General features: G+C 41.3%; 2 protein-coding genes across 5 annotated transcripts; both read right to left on the reverse strand.

The window, feature by feature from the left end:
* Positions 1 to 1,012: 1,012 nt before the first annotated feature.
* On the reverse strand, positions 1,013 to 3,472 carry LOC112223546 (ADP-ribosylation factor-like protein 4D). The gene is made up of 2 exons (XM_024386622.2): positions 3,277 to 3,472; positions 1,013 to 2,317 (listed from the first exon to the last, which is right to left on the reverse strand). The coding sequence occupies exon 2, from the start codon at positions 2,189 to 2,191 to the stop codon at positions 1,586 to 1,588; it is 606 nt and encodes a 201-aa protein (XP_024242390.1). The 5' UTR covers positions 2,192 to 2,317; positions 3,277 to 3,472; the 3' UTR covers positions 1,013 to 1,585.
* A 2,407-nt stretch (positions 3,473 to 5,879) lies between these two features.
* Positions 5,880 to 11,175, reverse strand: LOC112223545 (transmembrane protein 106B). Of its 4 annotated transcripts, none has more exons than XM_024386617.2 (8): positions 11,013 to 11,175; positions 10,015 to 10,218; positions 9,763 to 9,823; positions 9,448 to 9,601; positions 9,204 to 9,344; positions 8,827 to 8,870; positions 8,335 to 8,388; positions 5,880 to 6,316 (listed from the first exon to the last, which is right to left on the reverse strand). In XM_024386617.2, exons 2-8 carry the CDS (start codon positions 10,196 to 10,198, stop codon positions 6,190 to 6,192), a joined length of 765 nt encoding a protein of 254 aa, XP_024242385.1. In that variant the 5' UTR covers positions 10,199 to 10,218; positions 11,013 to 11,175; the 3' UTR covers positions 5,880 to 6,189. The 4 variants fall into 4 exon arrangements, with proteins under 4 accessions (XP_024242385.1, XP_024242387.1, XP_024242386.1 ...); XM_024386619.2 differs by having other exon boundaries at positions 10,015 to 10,221; XM_024386618.2 differs by lacking the exon at positions 11,013 to 11,175 and adding an exon at positions 10,344 to 10,453.
* Positions 11,176 to 12,580: the final 1,405 nt, after the last annotated feature.

The following is a 12,580-nucleotide window of genomic DNA, read 5'->3' on the forward strand; positions in this document are numbered from 1 at the left end:
CACTGTCAGTGATTTATTTAGAATTCAAGGCACACTTAACCAGCAAGGCTACAACAGCATTCTGCAGTGATATGCTATCCCATCTGGTTTGTGCTTAGTGGTACTTTCAATTGTGTTTCAACAGGACAATAACCCAAAGCTCACCTCCAGGGTGTGTAAGGGCTATTTGACATATAGGAGAGTGATGGAGGGCTGCATCAGTTGACCCGTCCTCCACAATCACCCGACCTCAACCCAATTGAGATGGTTTGGGATGAGTTGGACTGCAGAGTGAAGGAAAAGAACCAACAAGTGCTCAGCATATGTGGGAACTCCTTTAAGACTGTTGGAAAAGCATTCCAGGTGAAGCTGGTCATCAAGGCAATGGGTGGCTACTTTGAAGAATCTAATGTCTAAAATATATCTTGTTTGTTCAACACGTTTTTGGTTAATACATGATTCCATCTGTGTTATTTCATAGGTTTGATGTCTTCACTATTATTCTGTATAAAATAGTCCAAATAAAGAAACACCATTCAATGAGTAGGTTTTCTCCAAACTTTTGACTGGTACTGTATGTAGTTAAATAGTTAACCAAATAGCTACCTGGACTATGTGAATTGAGCCTTTTTGCACTAACTTTTTTGGAATCATCACATACGCTGCTGCTACTGTTATATGTGCACATCTACCTCAAATACCTTCTACCCCTGCACATCAACTCGGCACTGGTACCCCTTGTAGATAACCAAGTTATCGTTAATCATTGTGTATCTATTATTACTTTCATTATCACGTATTATTACTTTGCTATTATTTATTTATTTTCTCTCTGCCTTGTATGTAAGCATTTCACTGTTAGTCATCATCTGTTGTTTACAAAGCATGTGACGAATACAATTTGATTTAAAATGGCTTCCTTTTGCCATCCTTTAACAACATACAGTTAAATGCATTTAGTCCCAAGCCCCATTAAAATGCATGCTGTGTTAGCTTTACACTATGATGTTGTCTCAATAGATATCGACATATATTTAACACAGTGTGCTGATTTATTAATTATTCAGTGTTACAAACAGTTTACAACTTCTGAAAACAGTGTGAATCCAACTGAAACTTAACCTCTGTGGTATAAGTGCAATGCACTTGGAATAAAAAATAATTAATAATAATAATAATAATAATAATACTGTAATAGCCTTGGTGTCCCATTTGATATCTATACCATTTAGCTTCATATCATGTAAATGTGTCATGTAAATCCAGAGTACAGAGTTCAAAGTTCAGTATCATATTCCTAATGTGTTGTGGTGCAAACAAGTGAGTCCAACTTTGTGTGATAAAATATGTCATAGGCAGCTACATCCTGTTGTGGCTATTACATATTTCTTGCATCCAAATGGCAGCTGTGTGGCTAATACAAGGTATGAAAGACACAGTGTATCAATACTGCATGTCACATAAAGGCCAAATCCATTTCTCCTGTCCCCTGGGCCATCTTTGTTGGCCAAAAAGCCCTCCTTTTTATTTAAAGGGGCGGGACTTCTGCTCAAAGAGTTACATAGTCAGTACATAAATATCTCTGTAACTCAGGACAACCAAAGGCTTATCTTTTTCTATGTTTGTTGTGTTTCACCATCTTCTTCCTTATCAGGATCATCTCGTAGAGTTTCTCTAGGCCTGGTTGTAAGCCCTGTCCATCCACGGCGCTGCAGCTCTGTACATGGTGCAGTGTGGAGGCATTCAGTTCATGGACAGCCAGGGCCTTCTCCACCTCATTCACAGACAGAGCTGAGGCCAGGTCCTGCTTGTTGGCCAGCACCAGGACGGGCACCCCCTGGTTCTCCGAGGTACGGGTGATCTTGTGAAGCTCCACCTTGGCCTCCTCCATACGTTCGGTCTCGGTGGAGTCCACCACGAACACCATGCCATCGGTCCGCCTCGTGTACGACTTCCAGAGGGGCCGTAGCTTCTCCTGGCCCCCTACGTCCCAGACCTGGAAGGTGATGGCCCGCGAGCTGCCCACCGCTACCTTGATCTTCTCTGTGTTAAAGCCCTTGGTCGGGATGGTCTTGACAAACTCCTTGAGTTTCAGTCTGTAGAGCAGAGAGGTTTTGCCAGCCGCATCCAGGCCAATCACCACAACGTGTAAGGACTGGAAGTTTTGCAGGAAAGGAGTGTTGGGGGCTATCTCGGTCAGCTGGTTCCCCATGGCAATGGGATGTTCTCACCTCTTTATGTGAGGTGGCAAATTCTGGTTAATCCTTTCTAATAGGTTGGCATTGGCACCCTCTTGAAAGGTGAAGGTGGCAGACTGGATGGCCACAGGACTGTGGACCTTATCAAAACACAAACACAAAAATGAGTTACTATTTAAAGACTAGAAAATGAGATTGACAGGTATCACAACAATTGATGTGCGATTACACAATAATAAACAATGACACAGACAGGAAATGTCATTAGACACTGTAATACAACACATTAATGATTGCTTCTATGGTTAGTTGATATGTTTGCAAATAATGAGACTGATCAATGACTAATGCAATTGTTATTCAATTGAATTGCAACTAGCCAAGCAACAATTGAGACCAATTGGTTATCCTTTGTTGGAATAAAACCACAACCATAACAGCCATAGCCCAAGACAAGGTCAATTTTATTGTTGGTCATAGGAAATGTCCAGATAGCACAATTTCATTCTGAATTGATCAAGATAAATGATGGTTTGGGTTTAAAATTGTAAGGAGCGGTAGGGCTGACAACATTTAATTGGTGGCTGGCTGTTATAGTTGTATTTTTTGCCACTATTCTAATCCTCATAATACAGTCAAATCCCAATGGCTCTCTTGGGGCACATTGCTTACAAGTTTAATATGAATGAGGGAATATCTATGCATTTGCACACTGAATGCAGTTAATGCTGGGCTATGATTGTGATTATAATCCAATTGTTTTTATGAGGCTTTGGTTTCTAAAGAGAAACACACAACTTCAATAAACACAACCCATATTTTCTCCATAGGCTTCCATCCCAACTCTTTAATTGTGAGAACATCAGATTGAAGAAAATAGCCTGACTGTAATTCTGGCACCAATCTGAGGAATGAAATATGTGATAAAACTGTAGATTTGCCTTCTATGAGTGAGACATTTTACTGGAATGAAACCGCTCTCACCAACCATGTGCATAGCATTACAACTCAGACGGCATTGCAGTAAGATACCCTATCTCTATCTGTACAAAATCGTATAATAAATAACCTGATAAAAACTATTGTCAAATATATTTACCTTCTAGACCTCTTGAATGTACAAATATGGCATAATCCTAGCGCAGCGACCACATCCATATATTCATACATCCAAATATAGTTTATCTCTGCGCGCTCATATCTGTCCGTCTCCTCCCTGCACTGGTGGAGCAATAAACAGTGGAGTGGAATAGCGCGCACAACTGCTAGAACGACAACCCGAGGTGACGTCACTCAATAATCTATTCCCCTGTTGAGTGTGTGGACCATAGAGATCCTATAAAATTTGTCTAATTCCTAATTCTATGGTATGGACAGACTTTGGCGCCACCTTGTGTCAAAAATAACCACTACCACTGGGTAAGAATGGGATGGAATTCATTGCACAAAACAGTTTTGTTTAATCTTGCATTGTCATTATCATGTCATGATGCCACAACCAGAAGCACAGTCAGATCTGTCTTCAGTAAGGGCAGTTGATGTTGTCCTGTTGTTGCTGTCTGGAGAGCTCATTGGCAAGTGCATTTTTGCCTATTTGGGAAAGTAATAAATTACAATTTATGTTTAGTATAAACATTATCAATGCAGTTTGTGAATTGATCTTATGTATTATTGCGCAAACAGTTATTCTATTATATTCAACTCGATTCTGTGATTAGATGTAGCTAGTCGGTGCATGCAGTTTTTATGCCTCTTCAAAGGATTGCATCATAGGGGGCGCGTTCGAGTGGATCACTTTTGTGAAGTTCACGGCCTTTCAAAGTGTATTACATTACTAGGATAAAAATTGCCTGACTTGCACCTACATGTTGACTGCATGAACTTTACAAAGTTCATGTGATCAAAGGTCATTAAGTATTTTTACCATAAAAACTGTGGATGGAAACGTGGTTACTGGCAACACTTCTGCCATGTTGCACTGAGCCTTGCTGTTGGAAAACCACATCAGTAACTAGGTTTGCGTTCAATTGGCGACAGATGTTTATGTGAATATTCGAAAATCTGCATAAAAACAGTATGTGCATTCTCCTACCAGAGATGTGTTTCTATCAAATTGATTTGTTGCAGATAAAAGGCTGTGCATGATGACGTAGCGCACATAAACATTACTTTTGCAGTAAAATGTCAATGTAACGGATAAAAAATACAAGTTAAATGGGTTACCTCCGCCATTTCTCACATAATTAATTTTACAGGCGCAAACTGATCCCACCATGTTAAAGGAACAAATTATTTGTAGGCATTGCCCATAGCTTCTACATCATTTGAACCAACGTGGAGTTGAATTGAGGTCTGTGTCCTGTGGGTAGTGTCCGACTTTTGACAGTCGGTTACATTCGCCTTACCACTCAAACGAGCCCAGGTTCTTGAGTGCTCATCAATCAGGGTAATTACAATGCGCAGATTACGCTATGTGGTCCAATACTGTAAACGTCCTCCTTCTTCACAGCGTGGGAAGCACCGCGCAGGCAGAACGCCGCGTGACTATCACTCATAAGGCAGGGAGGGCCATTGTTCCTATAATTAGCGATGACATTAAAGTAGGAGATATATAGGACAGTAGGACATTGTTGATACCGTAGCTATTTCAGTCAAGGTCACAATGTTATTCCAGTGGTAGACTAAATCACAGAGCCTTAGCAATGTGTATAAAGAGATGATTTCTCTCTTGGATGTATAGGATGTGAAGTGACCTGCTCTGGTGGTAGAGAGCCAGCCTGAGGCGCCAAACATGCCAGTCCTACCCATTGTGCTGGATGTGCCGCTGAGTTCAGGTATTCTCATCCCTTGCTAGAGGTTATACATGTCTATGCAATTAACTGAATCTAACTTCTTTATAACCCTCTCTCTATATGCTTTTCTCTTTATAGCAGGTGAAACTGTGCACTGCACGTGTGCACACTAACAAAGACAGCTACAGTGCACAGATTGACGACAGATAGTGAGTTCCGTTCGTGCATCACACACTGTTGGGTTATGGGGACAGCCTTAGCCAAACATGTCCATTCTACTACCATAGGACCTCTAGTTACCAGGGGCGCAGCTTTCATGGTTTCAATCTAAGAAATTGAGAGTAGAATATGGCCTATTTATGTTACTAATCATGTTGTGACGATTGACAGGGAAATTCAATAATATTCTAGAAATTTGATTTAACCTCAAATTGGGATTCTTTCTAAAAGGACAAATCCGAAACTCTGCATTGATGACATCAGATTCATGAAGATTGTTGTTTGATGTGTTTCAGTCCAGTGTTTCAGTCCATCCAGTACTCACAGCAGTGGTTGCTAGGGACAGCGTGACAGCACCACCTTATTGTTAGAGGCTCTCAATGGCAACAATAACCGCTCCTACAGTACATCAACGTCTGTAGCTGTAGCTGTAACCATCATGCACTACTTGGGGGGCCCATGTCAGTGTCTTCAAAGAAATACTTTAAAAAGCGGAAAAGGTGCTAGGTATTTCAGCCAAGTCCCTCAAAAGTTCCAAGTGTGCAAATAGTCCGAGTCCACACCCTGTCCAGAAAGTTGTCACTTCCTCTTACAGTCAAATCATGGCAACACTTAGGAAATGTTATTTACCTTGTTATATACTGTAAGGTTAATGGAGGTTAATGGAATTACAAGCCAATTGCATACTGAATATCAATGCAGTAAACTTTAAAGTGCACATAACATGTCTTGTGGAATTAAATGTGTATTCTGAATCATTATCACACATCTCATATGTTCTAAATCCCTACAATTATGTTAAAACAACCAACGTGTACTTTCACAAATCATTCAGAAAACTACTTTAGAAGAATATTGCACAGCAAATAATGTGGGCAGAGCAGAGGACAATACTAGAATTATTAATATTGTCTACTACAATATGTTTACATTTCCCTTTGATGAGTCTATTTTGTTTATAATACATATTTTCACTTTGGGAATCCCTCGTTGCCAGGCTTTCATCGTTCAAAAATCATTTGCCCGATAGGGTGGGGAATGGTGGTGTTGGCTCCACAGTCAATGTACTCAAAGCTGTCTTTGGACAGCTGCTCTGAGTGAGCCAGGTAGGACACATTCATTGTCATTCTGTGAAAGACAAAGAGGGAATATTAAGGCGGACATTTCGAAATCTTCAACTGCAAGTGCCCAGTCTCCTGTTTCAAAATGTGAAAAATGGTCAAAGTTCAAACATTTGTTATTCCCAACTACCTTTTTCGGTAATAACAAATGCAATGACTGAACATTGGGTTGGTTTATGAGCTAAAAGGAATGACTATAATTACACTGTTACTAGTTTTTTACAACCGGATTAATCCCAAGCGGACATGAAACAAATGAGTGACATATTTTGAACACGTGGCTTGAAAAGGGGAATTCATCCACGTTTTGAAAAGGCTGAAAGCATTCCTATTTTGGCTCCCGTAGTATTAGTGTTGGGTCTTGAAAAGCAATATTCATATTTTGTCTAGGTGAAAAGAAGTTGGTCAAAACTTGTTTACTTGGCCAAAGGTCTTCAAGGCCACTGACAAGAATAGTCAGCAAAACGACTTTGTAAATCATTCTTAGAAGTACAGGATATGTATGTTTGAGTGTCTGGGCAGTTCCAGTCGAGATGTGCTACATGACCAAAAGTATGTGGACACCTGCTCGTCAAACATCTCATTGCAAAATCATGGGCATTAAAATGGAGTCGCCCCCCCCTTTCTTGCTATATCAGCCTCCACTCTTCTGGGAAGGCTTTCCACTAGATGTTGGAACATTTCTGTGGGGACTTAGATCCTTTCAGCCACAAGAGCATTATTGAGGCAGGAAACTGATGTTGGGCAATTAGGCCTGGATCGCAGTCGGCATTCCAATTCATCCCACAGGAGTTTGATGGAGTTCAGGTCAGGGCTCTGTGCAGGCCAGTCAAGTTCTTCCACACCGATCTCGACAAACCATTTCTGAATGTACCTCGCTTTGTGCACGGGGGCATTGTAATGCTGAAACAGGAAAGGGCCTTCCTCAAATTGTTGCCACAAAGTTGGAAGCACAGAATTGTCTAGAATGTCATTGTATGCTGTAGCGCTAAGATTTCCCTTCACTGGAACTAATGGGCCTAGCCCGAACCATGAAAAACAGCCCCAGACCATTATTCTTCCTCCACCAAACTTTACAGTTGGCACTATGCATTCAGGCAGGTTGCTTTCCCCTGGCATCCGTCAGACTGTCAGAGGGTGAAGCGTGATTCATCACTCCAGAGAACGTTTCCACTGCTCCAGAGTACAATGGCGGCGAGCTTTACACCACTCCAGCCGACGCTTGGCATTGTGCATAGTGATCTTAGCCATGTGTGCGGCTGCTCGGCCACGGAAACCCATTTCATGAAGTTCCCGACGAACAGTTCTTGTGCGGACGTTGCTTCCAGAGGCAGTTTGGAACTTGTAGTAAGTGTTGCAACCGAGGAAAGACCATTTTTACCCGGTACGTACTTCAGCACTCGACAGTCCCGTTCTGTGAGCTTGTGTGGCATACCACTTCGAGGCTGAGCCGTTGTTGCTCCTAGATGTTTCCACTTCACAATAACAGCACTTAGCAGGGCAGAAATTTGACTAACTGGAATGCTGGCATCCTATGACGGTGCCACGTTGAAAGTCACTGAGCACTTCAGTAAAGCCATTCTACTGCCAATGTTTGTCAATGGAGATCGCACGGCTGTGTGCTCAATTTTATACACCTGTCAGTAACCGGTGTGGCTGAAATAGCCGAATCCACTAATTTGAAGGGGTGTCCACATTCTTGTGTATATATTGTAATGAAACAGGCAGGGAGCAGGTCTCGAACCCTCAACCTTCTAGCCCGAAGTCCAGCGCGCTATCAACTGTGCCCAAAAGCATGCTCAAGCGGCAGAGTCGATATCCTCACTTATAAACCCAGGGTCGTTACACTATAGTGTATGTTGAAATAGGAAGTCAATGGGGCATACTATAGACGAGCACTGAAGCTAGGCATGCTACAGCCTAGTAGTCAGATGCTGAAGTGTCTTGAAGTGTATGTAGTGAGACGGATGTGTTTATAGTTGGTCCTTTAATTAACATATCTTAAAATAAAAGTGTGATACCCACTGCAAAAGTAAGAACAAGGTGTGAATCCTTATGGAGGTTGACTTGCAGTAATTACTGAAACAGAAGAGTTACGAAGACATTTATTAGCATATATATATATATATATATATATATATATATATATATATATATATATATATATATATATATATATATATATATATATATATATATATATATATATATATTCAGACCCACGTTTTTTTGCAAACATTTCTAAAAACATGTTTTTTTAGCTTTGTCATTATGGGGTAGTGTGTGTAGATTGATGAGGGGAAAACACAATTGAATCAATTTTAGAATAAGGCTGTAACGTAAGAAAATGTGAAAAAATTCAAGGGGTGTGAATAGTTTCCGAATGCACTGTAAGTCCTAGCCAAGAGTAGGTAATGTACCATAATGTACACAGATAATACTATATTTCCATCCTAATTTAGAAGTAGTGATGGTAATGATATTGAACATATAAGTGATAATAAACATCATGCTTACTTCAGGCCTGGGTCCTCAATTATTATGGGTATGACAACAGTATACTGTACGAACATAAAAAAGGAGACCGGAAAACTCAATTAGATCGGGAATTAAAGGTCAAATTGTTTCATATAGGACCTTAAAGGAAAGTGCTTTGCACGACAGTACGACAATTGTGTAATTTTACATTTTAGTCATTTAGTAGACGCTCTTATCCAAAGCGACTTACAGGAGCAAATAGGGTTAAGTGCCTTACTCTAGGGCACATCGGCAGATTTTTCACCTAGACGCTTGGGATTCAAACCAGCGACCTTTCAATTACTGGCCCAACGCTTTTAACCGCTAGGCTACTTGATCCATTATGATTTATATTAAAACAACAATATCAAACTCACCAATTTCTCTGAACGTGATTTGACCGAGGTCATATTAGATATCTTGATTCTGCCCATCACGGTTTCATCGATCAGGACTTGCATATCAAAGTCCAAGACTTCCATCTCCGCAAAATTGTCATTGGTGAAGTTGAAAACATTCTAGAAGAGGAAACGCACAGTTTGATCACACTGACCTCATGCAATAGACTAAACGATGAGCTGTTGTCTTTGATGTCTACGGGAGTGTGGCATGTATACTTACGGTGACTTGCATTTCAACTTTGTTTGGGGTGAAGAAGACCATCACTGATTGGACTGTGACAGGGGATAGTGAGATACTCCGTGGGAAGAGGAAGAAGAGGATCAGAAAGCAGATCAGGAGACACAGCACCACCGAGATACACACGTAGAGTTTCCTGGAAAATTTGAGTTATGAAGCGAAATATTATATTTTGATTCAATTCACAAAGAATCTTACTGTATACAGTGTCACGTATGGGTAAAACACATCACACAGTCACTCACGCACTCAAACACACACAATCAGATGCACAAAAATAGACACACACACACTTACGTGTGGCTGGGCCTCAGTCTTTTGTCTGAACATGAGATGACTGCCACTAGCTGATCATGTTCTATACAGAGAACAGTAAGAAGGGTTACTCTCTTAAATCAAGTGTGGGTTATCAATAGTTTAAGGAAGACACTACCCGAATCCCATCAGCAAGTCTTAGAATACCAACATGGAAATAGCCACATTATTGAAATGTAAGTTAATCACAGGAACAACTGGCAGAAGTCAGTCTGGCAGAAGTGGGCCACCTACTTCTTGGAATACGCCCTATTCCCCGACAAGTCGGGCAGTTATCTCCTACATTGCCTATGCTGTCCCTGATGGCTCCATATAGTTGGGAGTGGGACCGAAATCTTCTCTTCTCTGGATCTTGTTCCTGAGGCACGATGGCCTCTGTGCCCTCCTTGGAGGCACTGGGGTGTCCGACAGTGACCATGGTCTGAAACACCGTCCTATCTGCTGGGAGAAAAGGAAACACAACCCCGTCTGCTGTTAAAAAGGGGGCATCAGCCATGCATTCTCTCACATGAACAAGTAGGACTGATATTGTCAAAAGCTGTATTGCTCTTTCTATAAAGCACCTTGGTGTTGGACCTCTTTGTGAAAACTGAAAGAATATTGATTTGCTCTTTATAGTGCAACACTATAAACCTTCAACCGGCCTCTATAAAATAATGTCCCTGCATTTGATACACACGGGGAGAGAAAGACATAGGAGGCTAAAGTCCTCAACATTGCTGTAAAGACAAGATCGTAGCATCACTGTCTCTTATCTCGGACTGATTCCACGTCTATGACTGCCTGCTGCTAGATTAGATAAAGCGATACCTTATTTTTAATACGTTCTGTAAAATGAGATGTTTAGATGAATGAGCTTTTTTTTTGCCACAATATCGCTAAGTGTGTAGGCCATTGTAATTTAATGTAACACTTTCTCCTTTATATAGATTTGGAGTACAAACCAGGAATGCTACTTGATAACAACATTTACGCATTGTATCTCTCATCCATACTTTACATTCCTTACATAAATGTTGTTTCAAATGACAAATCTTCATCATTTTGAAAATATATAATATAACTCTAATTAAAATGGGCTACCTGAATTAGACAATGACATACACATTAGATGGCCTATCAATTATTTAAGCATTGAAAACATGACATTATTAAATGATGAATTTATGGAAAATGACAACGCATTAGTTCAGCTGACTGTGTGGAAAGTTGATATGCTTCTGCGCACTTACCTTTATAACCTGATGTCCGTCAGATTTTCAGTGCTGCTAATTGTTATATGGTAAGTACTCACAGCCAAACATGTTTTATACCAGTCAACGATTAACGAATATTGGATTTTCTCCAACATAGTTTGTCTGGCGAAGTGACGAATTCACTTCCTACTTGAAGCATTTGAAAGGCAGACGTCGTGTCTGAATGATGTATGCTGCCACTTGGTGGTAAATTACTGGCATTACCCACAACAACGCTTATTATATGTACCTAGATCTTGACTCTGACTATGACTTGGGCAAAGCAAAGCAATACATGGCAGTCGGTAGGCCTATGTCCAATTTCTAAAGATACTGAGTGAACATAACTATTTTTTCCCGTGCAACCAACGGGCAGAATTTAAAGGGATAGTCCACCCAAATTACATGTTGGTTTCCTTACCCTGTAAGCAGTCTATGGACAAGGAATGACAGCAATCCATGCTTTGGTTTTGTTTACCAGGCCACTGTTTCAAATGTTAACTTTTAAGCATTTGTGGCACAAATCCAAGTCAATTGTACCTAAACTCAGCAAAAAAAAGAAATGTCCCTTTTTCAGGATCCTGTCTTTCAAAGATAATTCGTAAAAATCCATATAACTTCACAGATATTCATTGTAAAGGGTTTAAACACTGTTTCCCATGCTTGTTCAATGACCCATAAACAATTAATGAACATGCACCTGTGGAACAGTCATTAAGACACTAACAGCTTACAGACAGTGGACAAATAAGGTCACAGTTATGAAAACTTAGGACACTAAAGAGGCATTTCTACTGACTCTGAAAAACACCAAAAGAAAGATGCCCAGGATCCCTGCCCATCTGCGTGAATATGCCTTAGGCATGCTGCAAGGAGGCATGAGGACTGCAGATGTGGCCACGGCAATAAATTGCAATGTCCGTACTGTGAAAACAGAGCTACAGGGAGACAGGACAGACAGCTGATCGTCCTCGCAGTGGCAGACCACGTGTAACAACAACTGCACAGGATCGGTACACCCGAACATCACACCTGCAGGACAGGTACAGGATGGCAACAACAACTGCCCGAGTTACACCAGGAACGCACAATCACTCCATCAGTACTTAGACTTTTCGCAATAGGCTGAGAGAGGCTGGACTGAGGGCTTGTAGGCCTGTTGTAAGGCAGGCCCTCACCAGACATCACCGGCAACATCGTCGCCTACTGGCACAAACCCACTGTCGCTGCACCAGACAGGACTGGCAAAAAGTGCTCTTCACTGACGAGTCGCAGTTTTGTCTCAGCAGGGGTGATGGTCGGATTTGCGTTTTATCGTCAAAGGAATGAGCGTTATACCGAGGCCTGTACTTTGGAGCGGGATCGATTTGGAGGTGGAGGGTCCGTCATGGTCTGGGGCGGTGGGTCACAGCATCATCGGACTGAGCTTGTTGTCATTACAGGCAATCTCAACGCTGTGCGTTACAGGGAAGACATCCTCCTCCCTCATGTGTTACCCTTCATGCAGGCTCATCCTGACATGACCATCAAGCATGACAATGCCACCAGCCATACTGCTTGTTCTG

The sequence above is a fragment of the Oncorhynchus tshawytscha genome, linkage group LG24 (genome assembly GCF_018296145.1).
Source record: "Oncorhynchus tshawytscha isolate Ot180627B linkage group LG24, Otsh_v2.0, whole genome shotgun sequence".
Classification (NCBI taxonomy): domain Eukaryota; kingdom Metazoa; phylum Chordata; class Actinopteri; order Salmoniformes; family Salmonidae; genus Oncorhynchus; species Oncorhynchus tshawytscha.

Coding starts and splice junctions, on each gene's coding strand:
- LOC112223546 (XM_024386622.2), bottom strand. CDS start 2,191: ATGGGGAACCAGCTGACCGAGATAGCCCCCAACACTCCTTTCCTGCAA.
- LOC112223545 (XM_024386617.2), bottom strand. CDS start 10,198: ATGGTCACTGTCGGACACCCCAGTGCCTCCAAGGAGGGCACAGAGGCC. Junction 9,602..9,762: donor AGACTGAGGCCCAGCCACAC/GTAAGTGTGTGT, acceptor CAAATTTTCCAG/GAAACTCTACGTGTGTATCT. Junction 9,345..9,447: donor AAGTTGAAATGCAAGTCACC/GTAAGTATACAT, acceptor TTCCTCTTCTAG/AATGTTTTCAACTTCACCAA.